At 38.9% G+C, this 19537-nt stretch overlaps 2 protein-coding genes across 7 annotated transcripts in view; both read left to right on the forward strand.

Moving 5' to 3' along the window:
- Positions 1–2420, forward strand: part of LOC111873081 (N-acetylglucosamine-1-phosphotransferase subunits alpha/beta) — a 35369-nt gene extending 32949 nt beyond the window's left edge. For all 6 annotated transcript variants that reach the window (XM_023867477.2, XM_023867478.2, XM_023867482.2 and 3 more), the window contains one exon: positions 1326–2420. In XM_023867477.2, coding sequence (XP_023723245.1) covers positions 1326–1406 — 81 coding nt within the window. In that variant the 3' untranslated portion in view covers positions 1407–2420. The remainder of the gene's footprint in view (positions 1–1325) is intronic.
- Positions 2421–5854: 3434 nt separating this feature from the next.
- LOC111873104 (F-box/LRR-repeat protein 3) overlaps positions 5855–19537 on the forward strand; it is a 27480-nt gene continuing 13797 nt past the window's right edge. The window contains exon 1 of the mRNA XM_023867523.2: positions 5855–6195. The gene's annotated coding sequence lies outside the window, so the exon portion shown is untranslated. The remainder of the gene's footprint in view (positions 6196–19537) is intronic.

Genomic DNA, 19537 nt, shown 5'->3' on the forward strand with positions numbered 1-19537 from the left:
TCAAACTGTTCTCTAATTACCGTGTTGGATTTCTTAGAATCGGTACCCTTTCTCTCTTACTTTGTGCCTAACAAAGAATTTTTGATAAATCTACTTGTAATATGTTTTATTACATTTTAAAGTTTATTTTAGATTCCCTAAAATTGAAGATTTATTTGAAATTTTTACCAGGTACTGTTTGTTAAGCTTGTATATTACTAATTTTGTTGACATTAAAGTACTCTGTTGTATTTTAGCGTCCTGTTGCACTGATTCATGTGCATAATGTGCATAATGTGTAGAAGTGGTAGATGGGATTGTGTGCACTTGAAGACTGTTAATGTATGCACATTATGAATATTAAAGTACTCTGTTTTGAATACCTGTTATGTCTGTGATTTTGTGTGCTTGTGTATGTGCATGCATGCATGTTTTGCAGTCATCCTCTCTGTAAGTTCAAATGGCAATCATACTTGAATGTCTTCAGATTTCTTAATATTGCAGACTTTACTGATCTCAGTATTACAACATATTTTGCATGTACTTTCATTTCTTATGGTTGATTAGAAAATATCTTCCCATCCAACTTCAGCATTGTAATGTAACAAATGTTTGATGTAATATTTGTGAAATTGATTTTAGTTTCTCATAATAAGTGTGCTTTATGTTATCGCTCTGTCTTCAGTTGGGGTATACATATTGTCACAATAGTAAACTTGGACCATTGACACCAAAGGATTGAGTTAATACTCTATCATAAACAAACTCAGGTTTTGTAAATGCCATGACAAGATATTTCTTCACAGAGCTGCTATTATTATAGAGATCGAAACAGAGTGGCATGGCCATGTTTATGTCCAATCTCAGTAGACCCTGATCGTTGGGTCCCACAAGTGAAGCTTACCATACGACACACCCACTCTATTCTTAGAGCAGAAGAACCATTGTATAGAAAGGCAGCATTTATGTTTATAGTGACTTGTTTTGCCTGGATAACAGTCCCCAAAGCACGGTAAAGGGATCCTTATTCATGTGTTGCAATTTATTTGTCACCAAAACTTGCTGGCACTTTTCAGAACTAAATATAAGGTGAACATAATTAAATATAAATATAGACCACCTATTTCGATATTCTGCATACAGATAAATAGATGAATTCTGAACAATCAAGTTTTTATATGGAGCTTACATCTTTAAAAATGCAGTAAATACAATTTGTTTTCTGAAACACTACATTTCAGATACTGAAAGGCCTTTAAAGACTCAGGCCAGCTGTTACTACATTGGGGATTTAAATGTCATTTCTCAAAGACTAATATCTCATGTCTATTCTTTTTTTTTTCCAGTGCCGCTGGTTGCAGCGAAAGTTATGTCAAAGGATGAGACAGCAATACCACAGAGAAACACCATTAGTTCCATGTGTTTGATGCTTTGTAAACAGTCTCACAGATATTGTAAACCTGTGTGTTTGGTTTAGATATCCTGTAGTTGAAATTTGTTAAAATCACATGTTCAGGTCATGAAACATGAATAGGTACAAGTATGTCATGTTCTCATTTGAGGACATAAAAGCACTTCTGTGTAAATTGTTGCTTCTAACCCTTTATCTTGCAAGTGTTTATGTTTACTTTCAGCCTTCATTTGACATTGCTGAATATTTCACTAACTGGATACTTCAGTAGATTGTACTATATGTGGGAGCAGGATTCCTCTCATACATTGACTACATTTTTTCATATGGTAAATAATATATAATTATTATTTTCTTCTCAAACAATGAAGCATTATGGTGTGTTTAAATGGAGTTGAGTGAGGGTTAATCCATTCTCTGTTTGTGAAAATGTATACGTATCAAAAGATTGTGCATTGCTGGTTGTCAGCATGTTTCCTGTTTCTCAGTTACATTTCAAGCCAATTGAAGCTCCCTAAATTTGTCACTGTCCTTGCAATTCTAGCTGACACCCTTGGACATAGGCTACAAAAGTAAAGGAACTACCTTCTGAGGTGTAAACTGCCATAAACATTTATCATTATGTGCTCATCATGCTTCTCTGTTCATTTGACCAATATGACCCAAATCCATCCAAACAGATCCCTCACTTCATGCTTCACTTTCACTCCCTTTAATGTGGTCAAAAGTGTAAATGTCCCTCATCCATAAGGTCACAGTATTTTGCAGTTCACCTGTTAAGTATCATCTGACATCATCATTGCTTCCCCTAATAGAGCATAATGCAACACAGATTACTATAATACATATTATTCAGTAATGTTGTGAATTCTGAAGTGAAAATATTGCAATTTTTAGTTGATGTAACTACTTCCATGACAAAGTATATTTGTCCTTAGTCTGAGCAATGATTCCAGTGCCATATAAACATGTAGTACAAGTGTATGTTCTAATGGAGATTATACAAAATAGTGGTTATTTTTAGACTGTATTTCTTTTTGATGTTTGTTATCCCTGAATCTCTTTTAGATAAACTTCATGAAGTTCATTTATTTTAGGCGAGTGATGACTCATTTTGGGTAGTAGTTCTTCGTTATTGATACGCAGACAGTTTACAATGCACATTGGATTGGTTTCTTGAATATGGCAGTTTGGACACTAAGGAAAGGTTAATTTTTTGCTTCTTTGTTTTTCGTTGAAGTGGTACATCCAGCCTGTTCTCTCTGAATTGCTTTTCCTGGTATTATGCCTTCATAGAGGGGATGATTCTGTTTCCAAATGGTGATTGCTGCTTTTCAGACAGTGTATGTACTTCTGCACGTGCCAACTTATATCTATATTTATATACCACATGCACACACATATTTGGAGTGTTCACTTCGCAGATATGCAACTTTATCTATCTCATCTGCTTTTTAATTTCCTCTTATGTCTGCTGGCCAATGGACCTGTTTCATTTGAACTTCATTGACATATCTTCTTATTTTATAACTGACACTGCTGTCTGGGATAATAGTAAGAAGATAAGATGCTGATATTACAGTGACATTGTTGTCTGAATTTAACCAAAGTTCAGAGTTGGAATTAATCAACAGATTTACTCCTAGGAAACACCCTCTCCTCCCTCTCCCCCCCCCCTTTATGGAAGGGTGAAAACATAATCCAACACTGCAGTTGTTTGATTGCTAAGTAATGTGACATCATACTTTCGCTTTGCTAGAAAGGAAACAGTTCACTATCAAAGTATTTACCATTCTTTATTTCCATATTCTTGAATTGGAACTCCAGTTTAAAGTATTATCTGGGGCTAGTCTCAGCTTTCCAGTCTGTAATGACAGCAGGAAAACTCCTTTATAAGTTGGCATATTTAAAGAGTTGTGTCTTCTGGGATACAGCACCATGTAGTCTATTGAAAGTCAATCAACATTTACATGTCACCTCCATTTTCAGGGTCAAAGAATGGGCCAATCAAGAAACCAGTATGAAAGCATGTGGCTAGTAGAGATTGCTTGTTTGTTGGTTGCTTGCTTGGCTTATTGTTTCATTCATTCACTTATTAGTTCACCATAGATCCATTAAAAAATTACATTCTGAGGATGTGGTTACCATCATGGCAGCTTAAATACATAATACAGAAATGCATAAGTCAACAGCACATACGTAGTACACGGTGGCATGCCATGCATGGAAGCAAGGGAAGCATTGCTTCCGTAGTTAATAACGAATAGAAAAGAAGTCATGTGTAAATAATTCAATTTGAATAATAAGGATTTGAATATTGTCATTTAGTGCATGTTCCTGCTCAAGGCCACATGCCTACTCCTCCCTTACCTTGCTTGTGGGACGGACCAAGTGTCCTTCGTTAAACTTCATAATAATTCGTCTCATATGAAGTGGGTAGGGAAGCAACTTTCGGTTTGCTGGCTAATGCTGTGATATGGAAGCTAAGGACTGTGTTCTTTCGACAGTTATGTGAAAATTAACTGTTTATGTGTGATTTCAGTCTTGTTGGGTGTTATAGGTAACATTAAGTTTCATTAAATTATTGTAAGTGCATATTTATATGGCATGAGATTGTATTTGTGATCGTATTTTAATGCATCAGAAAGAAGTAATCTGCGTTTAAGAGAAGCAAGTCTGATATTGCGGTAAGATGGGCAAGGGTGTGATTAGACTACACGCACAGGCCACAGCTAAAATGAATGCTGGCAGACAACGTGACTGCGACTGTGCAATCGAAAGTCTTTTAAAACGGGGGTTTCATAGCAGGGACTTTTCTGAAAAGAAAATAATTATAGAAAGGGGACAACCGACATGAGAGTTGCGAGAACTTATAGCACAAACCAAATTATATGTGAGGAAATTTAATTTGGAACAGTATTCTAAAACAGAATGGCTATCCGGTTGCCGTAATATAGGAAAATTGTTTTGTTGGCCATGCCTACTGTTTCTCAATGAAAAAATGTTTGGAACAAGACTGATTTGGTGATATCAACAACCTTCATAAAGCATTGAAACGACATGAGAACTCTCAGACTCACATTATTTCAACAATGCAACTTGTAATGTTCGGGAAATCTCGAATTGACTGTCAACTTGACAATCAAAAGTGCCTGACGATACTACATAGAGAAATAATGAAAAGCTTGATTGATATCATCTGGCAACTTGGCCCCTGTGGTCATGACGAAAGCATGGATTCTATCGACTGAGGTAATTATGTGGAATCAGTTCACTTTTTGAGGAAATATGATCATAAACTCAATGTTCACCTTGAGAACAGTACAGTATTTACAGGTTTATCAAACAGAATACAAAACGACCTTATTGGCTCAATAAGTGACATAAATTTTGGTGAGTTGATTGCTGTCAGTTTGTTTGTTAGATACCACTGCTTCCCTTATCAAAAATAGTATCGCATGCCACTGGTAGTACATAATATATAATAGATACATTATAAAACATTAAATGATATATTTTAAGCATAAACCTGTATTATACAATATTGATACACTCAAAATGTTTTTACATTTGTAAATAAATTACTCATTCAACAAATAAAAAGAGTGTATATAAAAATCTCTTTAGGGCAAACCCAAAGGATCTTTGAGCCTGAAGATTGGAGATGACATGTTCCTCTGAAATGTCAGTTGACTTTCAATGGACTATATGGTATTACGGCCCAGATGATTTGAACTCTTCATAACCCATTCTGTGAGAGCCTCAAATCCTAAACAGGTGTAAAAATTTTAAAGATAAATAAATTGGTTAACACTAGGTGACTGCATTTCTTCACATTGTCTTTTAACTGTGTTGTCTTTCATTAATATAACAGTAGTGGGTCATTTTATCCAGGGGCTGTACACGTGAGCATAAAACTCTCAATTACGGAACTGACTGGAAATGGGTAGTTGTGTGCACTCAGAAAGAAATCATTTAAAGGAAGAGATTGTATGTCTGCTGTGACTATTAAGCTATAGAGCAGTGTATCTTTAATTGTAGCAGTACTAATACAGCTAACAAAGCAGCTTACCAGCGGCACCATAAAGCCTCATTTTCTGCATTCCCTTTGTACACAGCTATACATGTGTGCTGCTTTTATTTTAAATCGACATAGAATAAATAAGCTTGTTCATTTACACTGTGTGAACACTAAGCATTTACACTGATATATTGGGTTTTTGGACTTTATCCATCGTCCTGGTTTTTAAGATAACAAAAACACGACGTTTCGGAAACTGGATCTGGATAAAGTCCAAAAACCCAATATATCAGTGTGTTATACACCATCGTCAGAATCCTATAGTAACTACTTACTAAGCATTTACGCTACTTTTTTTTTTTTTGTGGTGGTGGTGGCCAGGTAATTTAAGGTTTTATGGGTTACCAGGCACAAAAAGTTTTTGTAGATAAATATTCCGCAAAGTAGTTTCGGAAAATGGGTCGTCGGCCGGTGGATCGTCAATGCCGCGAATAAGTCAACAAAGTTGGCCTTTCATCACGAAGTCTTCAAATTAGTTAACAGATGGCAGAGCATTGTGATATAGTTAGCATTTATTTCAGTAGATGGCACCATGCCTACTTCTCGCAAGTTCCCTCGGTGAATTGGTTCGTGTTTAATAGCGTGACAGCACGGGCCAGGTATACAGTGAGTGGTGGTGTGTGTGTTTGTGATAAAGAAAGGGAGTCTTGCGGTGCGTCAGCTAGTACAAGCATCTCTTCTTTTCGGAAAATACAGTGTAATCTGTACAGTGAATTGTTGACAGGTATGTGTCATGGTATTCTCTGAAAGTAAATGTCTGTTTCTGTTTTAACTTTCAATGTAAGAATAGTTCTAGACTGTTGACAAGACATTATTTAATATTGATTCCTGCATTAAGTGACGTACGTGTATTTTTCTGTCACCACCAGTTGCATAATAAAATATATATCACATATTATTTAGACATGAATCAATATGTATTTGGATCCAGGAACGTAAAAGGGTGCAACTGACAGAAGTGATGCTGTCCGTGCGTCTTTGCAATCGTCAAATAAGTTTTCGTTATAATTGTGTAAGCTTTGCCCTTTGGACAGAAAATGAGCATCACTAGGTGTGTGATTGTTGCATCATGTCGAATTGTTCATGTATTTTCGTCTGATCCTGTACAAGCCATGGTAAATTTGACTGCGGTTGCTGCCAGTGAATGCAGTTATTCCACATTCCAAACGACATTCCAAACAGAGGCCCACGTGAGCACGTGAGAGTCATTCACGTGCTGTCTAATATATTGTGCTGTAGGCCGTGACATTACGAATTTGTTTGACTCATGCGCGTTGTGGATGGTACGGAATGGCTCGAATGCGAAGTTACGTTGACGAAACCAGAGATGGGCCCCATAATGAAGGTTGTGGATTCACAGATTGTGGTAGTACATCAAATATGTAGTCAGAATGCCAAAAGATTTTTGTTTTGATTCACTACGCAACTACTTCTCCTCTGGTGTCTAAAGGCGTAAGGATTAAAACCTGCAAAAGTAGTTTGATGTGGGCGTGAAACTTGATCTCTGATATTAAGGGAAGAACATAGACTGACGGTTTTTGAGGAGAAACTGCTGACCCAAGAGCTATGAAATAATAGAAGGCTGGAGAAAGGTGCATAATATGCTTCACGACTTGTAATTCTCGCAAAATTTATTAGAACGATAAAGTCGAGAAGGATGAGATGGGCAAGGAATGTAGCACGCATGGGATGAAGCGTAGTGCATACAGGGTTTTGGCAGGAAAACCTGAAGGATAAAGGCCATTAGACGTTGATGAGAGGATAGTATTAAAATGAATGTTAGAGAAATATGATTGTGTTGAGCATATGGACTAGATCCACGTGGCTCCAGACGGAGACAACTGGAGAGCTGTTGTGAACACGATAATGTATCTTCCGGTTCCATAAAATTCTGCGAGTTTCTTCAGTGGCTAAGTAACTGTTGGCTTCTCAAGGAAAACTCTGCTCCATGCAATTAGTCCAATTTTACAGAAGGAAACTGGGCCATGAGGGACCTGTACTTGGTAAATTCGTGGAGTGGTCAAATCAAGGAGGAGGTTCAAATATTTTATAGGAAAAATTAAAGAGAAGAGACTCTTTTGGAGGGCCAGACGTAGATGAGGGCATAATATTTAATTGAATCTTGGAGAAATAGAGTGAAGGGTGAACTGGACTGAACTGACGACAGACAGAATCTAGTGGTGGGCGTGTGTGAACAGGCGGACGAATCTTGTGATTAAAAAAAAATGGGGGAATTCGCTTAGTAGATGAGTAATTAGAAAATTTTCAGACGAATTTGTGTCTTGCAGTAGGAAGAAGAACTGCAATTGGCGTTTGTAGCTCGCTGTGTATGGTTGTTGGAGATTAACTGCGGTGGAGCGGAGCAGATTTCTCAACAAATTCGACCCTCGCTCAGTCTACCCTCCTTTCCTACATTCCCCCTACCCAAACCCCACTCTTCCGCCCTTATTCCTTCTTCTATGTTGTGTATTAATAAGCTGTTTTAGTGACAGGTCGGTTTAGCAGGGAAAGGTAAGGTAAAGTTGTCCCTGTGCTTGACTAATTAAGCACTACACCATGAAGACGTGTGGTCAGAGCTTCACACCCCGGCTGCTTCACCCCCGGGGAAATGGCTCCTGGTGCCCAAAGGATAGAGGCTGGGTGGAACCCAGTGGAGATGAGGAAATTGTTGACCCTACCGCAACTCGAACTCCGACCCCTCGATCGTCCAACCCATAGCCAGCCGCCATACCGACTGCACTATCCCACGAGTTGATTTAAGTGGGAGGGCACACCAAGGAAACTGGCAACCGCAGCGCAACCGAAATTTCCGAGAAATATCGCCGATTTCAAGCAGGCAACTGGTTTCCAGCTTAGCAGGCGCACACTGAGGAAACTTATGTTTGATTACTTGCTCACATCGTCTTGAGTGGGTATGTTCGTCCGACATAATGCATGATTGCACTTTTTAATTTCGTGGACTGCAATGGCAGATAATAATACTGATCTTGTCATAATATGGTGGTAGCTGAGACCGGTTCAGACGGCGTGAGAAGTGAGGTCGAAGACCGTAAGGAAAATATTGGGATGTTAATTAATTTGTTTTGATTAAGGTCAATTTATTTTAATCAGGAAATATCACGTTCANATACTGATCCTGTCATAAGACCGGTTGAGACGGTCTGAGAAGAGAGGACGACGACCATAAGGAAAATATTGCGATGTTAATTACTTTGTTTTAATTGGGGTCAATTTAATTTAATCAGGAAATATCCCGTTCACACGCGATACGAAATTTTTTACACCCGACGCTAGGAAAACACGCGGCAACGCAATGATGAGAAGAAGAATGGCATGCTCCGTTGCCTAGAAGTTTAATTTCTCAGTCTTTCCGCGAGTTGCGTTGCTGTTTCCTCAATTTTCGCTGCTCCATTCAGTAACATGTGTTGAACTAAGGCGATAACATTTCTCGGAAATTGCAGTTGTGTTGCGGTTGCCAGTTTCCTTGGCGTGCTCCCGACCTAATTGTTCAAGGGCGTTGTCAGTAATTAAAATAAATAAACTGCCAGACTAATTTATCAAAGCCGTATTTATCGTAAGTAGAAATTCCAGATATGCCTTTTTAATATTTTTGCATGTTCCCCGTTAATTAAACGCTGTAAGGTATTTTTGCTTGAATGCTCGAAGATATGGCGGATTACTCGTTCCACACTAGCTTTAGGCGAGGGACGCCAGCGTAGGGAACAGGACCTCCCCTCCCAGTAGTAGGTTTTATCCCAACCGTCCAAAAGAGTTTTTGTTGTGTTCAACTTCATTTAACTCTTTACATTTTAACGGATTTTATAGTTTGACCAGTCGTTACACTTATAAAATGAAATAAGGGGGAGATATTTAGCCTAATAGAAAACAAAGTTTCCACGTTTCTAGCATAAAAAAGATAAAATTTACTTCGGGATCCACGCGAGGCAGCATCACGGCCCGCAGGTTGGAAACCATTGAAAATTATGTAAAATTACTGTAAGTGCGGTTGAGCAAATGAGTAAATGACATGTCGTGATCTAGTAAACTGAAAATTTCCCGTTATTACGAAAGGTCAGCCATTCGTAAGGAATATGAAATTCCTGAGAATTGAATTCTTGAATTCCTCTTTAATGTTTTTAATATAAGGTATTATTCGGATTTACCAAATAGATGAAAATATGAAGCCAACGGAGACTCCGGTCTTCCATTTGGTGGCGTGGATCCTCTGGTTTTACTTTCTGATATTTCTGATATATGCTCCGTGATATTCTTGCCTTAACCACGATTTGAAGAGTAGTTTGTCCGGCAAATCTCTTTCGTCTCAGTGAGATTGAAGTTTTGACGACGGTGCGTATAAAGATTACTGTCTCCTGAAAAGTGAAGCCATGTAGTTAGGTGGAAAGGTACCAACATTCGATATAACACCTAGGCTACTCAGTATTCAGGGTTCGAGTCTCGTGGACTAGAGATTTCTCTCTTCTCCATAGCGTCCGTACCAACTCTAGGGTTCACCCAGCCTGTCTTCTGTCTTCAGGAGCAAAACGGCAGGAACTTTAAGCTTACCACCAACTTCCAATTAGTGCCGAGGTATATATATTTTCATTGCGTGGTGCTTAATTAAGTATAAGGATAATTTTACCTTTACCTTACCGACATCGTTCAATTTGTTAGAAATATAGCAACATTTCGAAGGCATCTCATGCCACCTCTTATTTTACCCAGAAAGTGAATGCAGAGTGTACCTCCGAAAAGTTGTTACCCTTCCACTAGATTCAATGACGTTGCATTCCGGAATTTTATCTCTCGTCCAGCAAGTTTCGAAAATCGTCTGTACGAGTTCCTTAATGACTTGTTCATGTCACCAGTGGCGCTTTGAATCAAGTGATCTGACACCAGTCCCTGATGAAGTGGACATAGATGGTCCAAGAAACGAGGGGAATTTTTAGCCAATTGACACGGCTGATAACCCGAGAAGATTTTAACATCTTAAACCGACGTGAAAGCTCGGATCGCTCAGATCATATGAAGAACTTGCTGTGGCGACATACGCCGTATTCATAGCGCAGGCTGATTGAACATTGATTTTTACCGTCGGCAACTTCCTGTGAAAGCGCTGCGCCACTTGCCGAGAAAAATGCCGCCGCACGTCCGAACTGCTGGCACACATTGTTTACTTCTTTCGTTAATTATTAATCAAATGTAGTAATTAATATTGTACTCGTAATCATAGAAGATATAGCTGCACAATTGGCAGCTTCTCAAGAAGGACTCAGCTTCATGATTGTGTGATTATAGAAGATGTTCAAAATATCTGCCCTCTGCTGTGAGACCTGCCTGAATTCTTTCAAACAGATTTGGGGAAATTTGTTGCAATTCACGTTGCTGAATTTCACGTAAATTTCTTCACGAATATCGTTTTAGAACCTCCAGGTGATGTGGACTGTTGGCATATACAACAACACTTGAGTTTTCCCCAAAATAAAAATTACAGGGGTTTAGATCTGGAGATCTAGGGGGCCAACAAACCCATGCTAATAACTTTTCCTCCCCATTAATTCTCGAAACAAACCACATAATGCTCGGATAATTTCATTAGCTGTGTGTGTGTGTGTGTGTAGTCGCGCCGTCTTGCATATTGTAGAGTGTGATGTGTGTCACGCTACAAATAAATGTACGCCGTGTCTGATATAGCGAATTTATTCCGCTTGCTCGCACCTTACAATCATTGCCACTTGCAGTGTTACAAATACTGCTTACAATATCTCGGCCGATACTGGACTGTTTTCTCCGGCGAATGTTCCAAGACTCTCTTCTTCGACGGGTATTCCAAGACTGACTTCTTAGACGGCTGGATAAAGACTCTCTTCTTAGGCGGATGGACAAAGACTAACTGCTTCTCGTCGAAGCTGGGCTATTTATCCCCTCGGCCGCTGCTATGTAAATGAACCCTTTGTTATAACCATGGTGACTCCTGTTAGAACTACAATAGAGCGATTGTTGTTTCCCATGCAACGGTCTATTCTAGCGTTTCCATAGAAGTGACGCTTCTGGATTCCCGACACGTTACAATATAATAACCGAATCTTTCTTCTGCAGGTGCGAAATTAGCGAAAAATTTATTATTTCATTAATGTATCGTTGAGCATCAAGAGTTCCTTAGGCCGCGCCATAGCTCAAGCGGTTAGTCGCTGGATTCCCACCTCGGCGGCCCGGGTTCGATTCCGGGTTTGGTCAAGTGTGATTTGTGTTGGGCAAAGTGGCGCTGAGGCAGGTTTTCTCCGAGTACTTTGGTTTCCCCTGCCAATCTTCATTCCACCAATTGCTCCACAATCACCCTCACCTATCATCTGGGGCTGGTACAATAGGCCAGAAGTGGCCGCAGTACAAGGGACGTAGTCCCACCCCACTAGCAATAAAAAAAAAGTTCCTTCATAAAATATCGGTCCCATGATACGGTTTGTGCTAATTGCACACCATGCGCCTATTTCTTGGTCGTAAAAGGGAAGTTGAAGTAGGGTATGAGGATTTTCACTACTACAGTACCTGTTGTTTTGTGCGCTAACATATTCCGATAGATCAAAATTAGTGTCATCTGTGAAAAATGTCTGCTTGGGATCAGTAAGTTCGTCGTGCACATGATTGATAAACCAATTACAAAACCTTACTCTTTTTTTCATAATCCACATGTAATCCAACAGTAATTTTATGCAGACGAAAATGCAACAGTTTGTTTGTTTTCCATGCACTGCCTACAGAAACACCACTTTGTTATGCTAATCGCCGCAAAGATTTTAGAGGAGAATTTTCTAACCGATGACCATGTCATCAAGTTAAAACAAGATTTCTTTTTAACGGCTTTCTGTCAATTAAAATACCGCGGTTTTGAACTTTCTTCACTAATTTAGCAATTGTATCTCCAACTGGACATATTGTTTCGCGAAATTTTCTCTTGCACGATTTGTATGAGTTTTTTTACGTAACAATCATAAATGAAAACTCTTTGTTCTAAATTGTATCTCACGCGAGCCACATATACACAGAACAGAGCACTATACAACGAAGCCTCTGTAACACTAACTCACTCACTGATCGCGTTATTACCGAATGAATGACCTTCGGTTTTCCGGCCGCTCCCCCAGTATGTGCCGAGACGACGTACTGACAAACTCCGCGGACGTCTGATAAGCCTGCACAATGAACACTCGGTATAATCGAAATATTAAATGAAATTTGATATTCCACGAGCAACTTCGAGAGTGAATATATGCTATTCTTTATATTATTTATACACGTAGTATTGTTGCACTTTTTAACTTTGTGATTTTACTGGATTTGAATTGGATACATCGTACTTTTGAAACATTTTTGTGCAATGTGCATTGAAGTAACTTATGGCGGTGGTCTTAAAGAAAGACCCTAGTACGCTGTTGAAAGCGCAGTCCACACTCGTGGCGATCATCCTATCATATAGTACATGTCAGCTCTATTTATTACACGGCATCGTAAATGCTTAGAAAGCCAGAAGGCATGGATAAAGAAAAAACACCACTGTAATTAAGGGTGCGTTTGCCCATGCCTGAATATTGTTCGGCACGATGTAGCCTTTATTTAATTAAATCCAAGATAACGTAATCTGTCCCTATGCATAATAATACGTGTACTATTTATCACCTTCGATATCTATTTAATTTATGGCTTTACAGTGTTGTTTCTGCAGGTTCACAGGCTCACTGGCGAATGGTTATATGAAACAGATTTGTGGCTGTATTAATTTTTTTAATGCTAGTGGGGTCGGACTAAGTTCCTTGTACTGCGGCCACTTCTTGCCTATTGTACCAGCCCCAGATGATAGGTGAGGGTGATTGTGGAACAATTGGTGGAATGAAGATTGGCAGGGGAAACCGAAATACTCGGAGAAAACCTGCCCCACTGCCACTTTGTCCAATACAAATCCCACTTGACCAGACCGGACCGCGGTGGGAAGTCAGCGACTAACCGCTTGAGCTATGGCGCGGCCCTGTAGCTGTATTAAATGAACATTTAGATCAGCGATAAAAGCAAGACAGTTGAAGCCCCTTTGCTCAGATACCTCTTGATGAAGACATACATGGAGCTTGTCACTCCCCGCATTGTATACTTCGACATTAAATAGAAGGGAGTTTGCCCTCGTGGGAAGAATCCTCTGTGCGCAATTAACAGGAGACTTGGTGGGCCACAGAGCAGTTTTAGAATTGGCAGAGGAAAGAAAACCTCCTTCCTCTGCCGGGATTCAAACCTCAGCCAGATACACTTTGAAATCGCAAAAAACGTGTGTTATAAATATTGGCATTCCAAATTGTGTGACATGCGTACACTTGTCCAGTTTTGTCTTCAGTTCAGATTATTGAGCGTTCTTTACAGAATAAAAAAAAGCGGCATGTGTAGAGGTCATGTGTCTCCTCCTGGCTGCGCACCTAAACCGTTGGATAGATTCGCTTAAAACTCAACATGGTAGACTCTTACCGGCATGTACTTTGCCGGTAAGAGTAAAGAAAGACTGTGCTAATGGACCTACATATAATGAAATTGGCTAATATAAATTTGAGGTTGTATGTAGTTTCACTTACCTTGGATCAGAAGTTAACTGTAAAAATAATATCAGCGATGAAATAAAAAAGCTTATACTTGCGGCAAATAAATCTCTCCATGGCCTTAGGAAACACCTGGAGTCCCAATTAATACCCAGGAAAACCAAAACTATGATGTGTAAAGTATTTATAAGATCAGTGCTCTCTTATGCCTCTGAGACCTGGCCACTGTCAAGATCGGACGAAAGACTGTTAAGTATACTTGAAAGGAGGATCCTGAGATATATCTTTGAACGAGTGGAAGAAAATGGAATATGGAGGAAGAGGTATAACCATGAGCTATACAAACTATTTAATGAAACAGACATTATTGGATTTATAAAGGTGAAAAGACTTGAATGGGCTGGACACATAATACGTGCCAGCGAGAATAGAACGATTAAGAAAATGCTTAATACTAAACCAGAAGGAAATAGGAGAGTGGGAAGACCAAGATTAAGATGGGAAGAATGTGTGTGGCAGGACATAAGAATTTTGGGTGTAAGAACTGGAGGAATGTAACATCGAATGGAGAAGAATGGCAAGCAATCCTGAGGAAGGCCAGGACTCACAAAGGGCTGTCGTGCCAGTGATGATGATGATGATGATGACGATGACGATTACCGACAATTGTTTGGAAATTCCGACTTTGAGACATATTGATCCACAATAAAGCCTTGTTTACATTAGGTCATAAATGAACTCTTTCGTATAATGTATAAACCGTTTAACAGAGATTTCCGAAAATCTGCAGGGAAGATTTCCGCTAAAAATTATTCATTACATAAGAGCTTCATTCATATTGATCTGTAATAAAGCTTGGTGTATGTAAAGACTCTTCTGTATACCCCATGAACCGTTTCACAGCCTTTCTTGAAATCTGATGTGGGAAATTTCTACCAAACCTCGCTCAGTTTCGAATTGAAGCCATGTTGATTTATAATAAATCGTAATTGGCTTAAGGCCATGAAAGAAATTTTCATGTATGCCATAAGTTCTGCCACAAATATTGTTAAATTAGCTTCATTCGTATGTTTTTCATACTGTTGTGAATGTCGTTACTATGTAAACACGTCCGTCGGTCACAACAATTTTTATACTTTCGATAAATAAACCATAACAAATAAATAACACAAACCACCTAAAACGTGACGGCACGAGGCCATCGGCGCCAACAATAAAACTAGGAAACACCACCACCACAAACAAAACTCCAATACATAAAAGCTTACTAATGTAGAACAAGAAGTAAGAAGACGACCACGAGCCTACCACAGAACGTCAAAAAACGCAAACCACCAAGAACAGGACAGCACGAGGCCTTTGGCACCAACAGCTTATACTCACATTACATCAACATTTATACAAAAGGATAACAAATTCGAAACACCCCATTTCGCCCCCCTCCCCCCGCCAAAAAAAAACACGTGCGACCATTAGCGCAAACAATACACACTCGTATAACACCTACGTCCCCATAAAGAACAGAAATTCGAAAACACATTATATACATTACCCATAATAGGATAATTTCTAGGAGAATAACAATAATTTAAAATAAGCTTTACTAATTTTAGACAAGTGTTTCAATATATTTACACATTAATCCTTTGTAAAAACTGTTACATTACTGTCCAGTAATGAACGTGAATGCGTTTTGTTGTTTATAAACGCCTGATGATGGTCGTAAATGAACGGAACATGTAATAAAAATAACATCTTAATAAACTAATTGATAATTTGAGTATCAGTTATTTATTAAAAATACAAAAATTGTTGTGATCGACGGACATATTTACGTAATTGTGAAATTATATATGCGAAAATTTCAGCGATTTGCATTTCGTCATTTGTCCTTTTAAGTAAGCTCAATAAACATCAAAGAATTCTGTGGAAAATTCTGTGCACTAAGTTGTAGAAAACACACGTCCCAATCTTGTTGTATCCCCATTTCATTCCTGGTTGTTTCAGCCACGTATCAGTTTCAGTCATGAGTGTTCGAGTGCAGCAGCTAGAAAATTTGCTTACGGACCCATTTTAGTTGTTTAAGGCCTTTTTTTTTTTTTTTTCTGATCATCGTAAAATAGTATTATAGTATTCACCATAGAAGAAGAACATGTTTTTAAAAATGTTTTTAATTTTGATTTTTAGTATTTCGTATATCCCCCTCTTTATTCAGTTTTTGTTCATTTTTCCAAAAATCCTGGTGGAGGGCAGACGCCTGACCCCACCTTTGCTGTCGCGCCTAACGTCTGAGTGAAGTTTCTGCTCAGGTGAATTTCCTGGCAGACACGTGACACGTGCAACTTATCGCCTCACACGACCTTGTGAAATTCGATCCAATCCATTCATTGGTATTTATGACGTCATGCCTTTAGGTTAAGCTTCAGTTTTATGGCGTTCAGCGATACATTTCGAATAAAATACAAATTCACACTTGGCCGGCATGTTCTAACGGTTTATTCTTGGAACCTAACATCAGCTGTGCATCTGTTTAGAACACGGCTGCTGATCAGATTAAAATTTGGGGAAATACTACGTAAAAGAGCCACAATGTCAGAGCACATGCCGTAGGAGGGACTGGTATCCGTTCACTCGGAAATCAAGGCCGACCACTGTTAATAACCATGCCCAGAGGCAGTTCCAGTGTTTCGGGCCCCAGCTTAAATGAGATATAAATACTGAAATAAAAAATACAAAATTCGTGTTATGCTTGCTTCAAACATTTGGTCTATAGTCCGGAATGGTTTCATGTCATCATAGCTGTTCTGTAATATGATGACAGTTATATAAGTAAAATATAATGTAATATAATGTAATAAATATATTAACTTCCATACTCGTTAATCAGCAAAATGGCAGATCAGATATGAAATTGCTTAAAGACCAATAATATGATACTGTGCTGCCTGGTCAGAACCATCACACACCTCAAAAATTTTCATGTGACTGAAACCGTTATTGGTGTCATAATTTCTAAAACACTTTTATATACTTGATGTCCATCATGTTTAGACTACTCTCAGTTAATGGCCATGATATTAACAAATGATCAATGGGTATTTAAAAGAGAAGGATCGAGTCAAAAAGTTTCCCATCTAGGCTTTCTTGGGAACATTGTGTTTTTCATCTTTTTGTGTATAGGTACAATATAAATGAACGTGTATAAAATTTATTTCTGATGTGTGGGAAAGAGATGAATGAGTTTTTGCAAACAAAGGCAGAATCTATAGGAGTAAACCATAAAGATATTAATGAAAGTCACCCTCACCAAAACAGGCCATGAAATTCACGCAAATATACATACTGCATGTTCCCCCACACACTCTTTCTGTACTACCTTAATGTAAAAGGTAAAAAGCTATCCCTGTAACAGACCATTGAGGTGCATAGAGTTATGAAACTTCAAGGCTCCCACATTTTCTAGACAATTGGCTCACAGATGATGGTGAGACTGTCAGCCATATGTGCCGGCGGCCCTTTACTCCAGGAAGATTCCTAGTACTCGTTTCTGTTAGAGCCTGAGTCAACCCCCAGAGCCATACTGCAGTTGAAAGTATTAGGTCGATGGGAAAAATCCAGTAACCTCGTTGTTAATCGAACCCACAACCTTCTGGCTTGTAACATAGTGCCTCAACCCACTATGCTACAGTGTGCCTCACTATCTTAATGTAGTAGACTATAATACAAAATGCATTATACAGGAAGGTTCTTACCTTTGTTGACCCGTTCACAGTGACCAGTGCACTGCCAGCTGCAAGGTGCATACAAATTTTGCCAATGAATCAGTATGGCTGTTGGCCAATAACGTTCAGAATGAAGTATTTACAGTTCACTGATCACAGGAGGTGCTGAAAATGTTGTCCCTGTCAATTGCAGATCTGTTTTACCTTCAATGACAGACTGTAGAGACCAACTGCAAAAATGAACCCTGCTAGTTGGATCACGCGGCTGCAAGTCGTGGCTTGGGGCTAAGCTTCAGCAATTGTGTTGCCCTTCTTGAGCTAGATGTTAAGTCCCATTGATCTAAGTGTATTCACCAAATTGTGATTTGTTTGCCTTGTTGCATATGTAGGAGTGAGAGTACTTTTATAATTGTGTACTGTATTTTGTATTCCGTAAATATTCTTTCCAAGCTGTGGACCGGCTTGCAACCAATGCATAGACTAAACAAATGTGTGTGTGTGATCTTCTCCCCTTCCACACATGTGTGAAGGACAGAACCCAGACTGATTGGGGTACAAGGGCAGACTGCAGCTTGGAGGTGAAGGCGAGACACAAAGAGTCTGATTCCAGTTGTCACAAGGGCTGGACGAGCAGGACTGCGGCCTCACCCCTTGTAGGGAATATTTAAAGTGCCCACCTAATTCTGCTTCAGTTACCTAGCATTACTCTTACAATATAGCACTGTTAAATCCCATTGCTTCTTGTTGCCTGTTCACTTAATCCCACCCCCTTACATCAAATCGCTCACCGCTCAGCAAACCTGAGTATCCCTGAAATACTGGGATACAACAACCTGCTGGGAACTCTTTCATCACTAAATTTACTTCAAAACTTTCGTTGACACTTTCTCTTAATCCATATATCATGTAGGTGCTATACAGAAATACACATTAGTCTGAAGTATACTGCACCCTGACGGAACACACTGCTCACTAATTGTAACTGAGAAAAATGGCCAATGGAGTTGATAACGGTGGCCCACTGCTGACAAATCATAAATTCCCATGCATGAACCACACTGTTGACCATGAAACATAATGCAGTCAAGCGATCCACAGCACAGAAATCAGATGTTCAACAATGTTAATCCCACAGCCTGCAACTGGAGTGGCTCTGTGCCATGGAATCCAAGTTTACACCTTAAGACCATTTTCATTATGACAGATTTTCTGGTCTTCTGCATTTTCTGAAGTTTCATTTTCCAAGAGTTTTTTTGCCATCAATGTCCTGTACTTATTTCTTGTTTAACCATGATTCTGACGTTGCTGATGTTGATAATATTGCATCTATTCTGTTGCATTGTCTAATTTGTATAATACTAACAAAGAAATACAATAAATGATACAAACTCCGTCTCAAGTGCAAACAATATATTTTGTGTCTTTTGATTTTGTCTCCTACACTACATGTTTCGGCCTCAGACGGCCATCATCAGGTGTATATCACTCACTTCGCTGTCACACTGCACCCAGTTCAAAATTTAACATCTAAATACTCTCCCTGTCATTATCAACTTCTACTTCGTTGATAGCTGTCCACCCGTAGATTACTTCACACACGTTAATTTTGACTTTATTGTAATAGCACCATAATAAAATCTTTAGTTCTAATTTTAAAACTTTAAATTCTTGTCCAAATTTTAAAATTTTAAAATTGTTAGGGTTATTCGCCCTGTGTTTGAAGTGCTGCAGCGGCTAGTTCTTGTTTCCACACTGTATAGGTGTTATCCTGTGT

The sequence above is a fragment of the Cryptotermes secundus genome, unplaced genomic scaffold, assembly GCF_002891405.2.
Source record: "Cryptotermes secundus unplaced genomic scaffold, Csec_1.0 scaffold120, whole genome shotgun sequence".
Lineage (NCBI taxonomy): Eukaryota > Metazoa > Arthropoda > Insecta > Blattodea > Kalotermitidae > Cryptotermes > Cryptotermes secundus.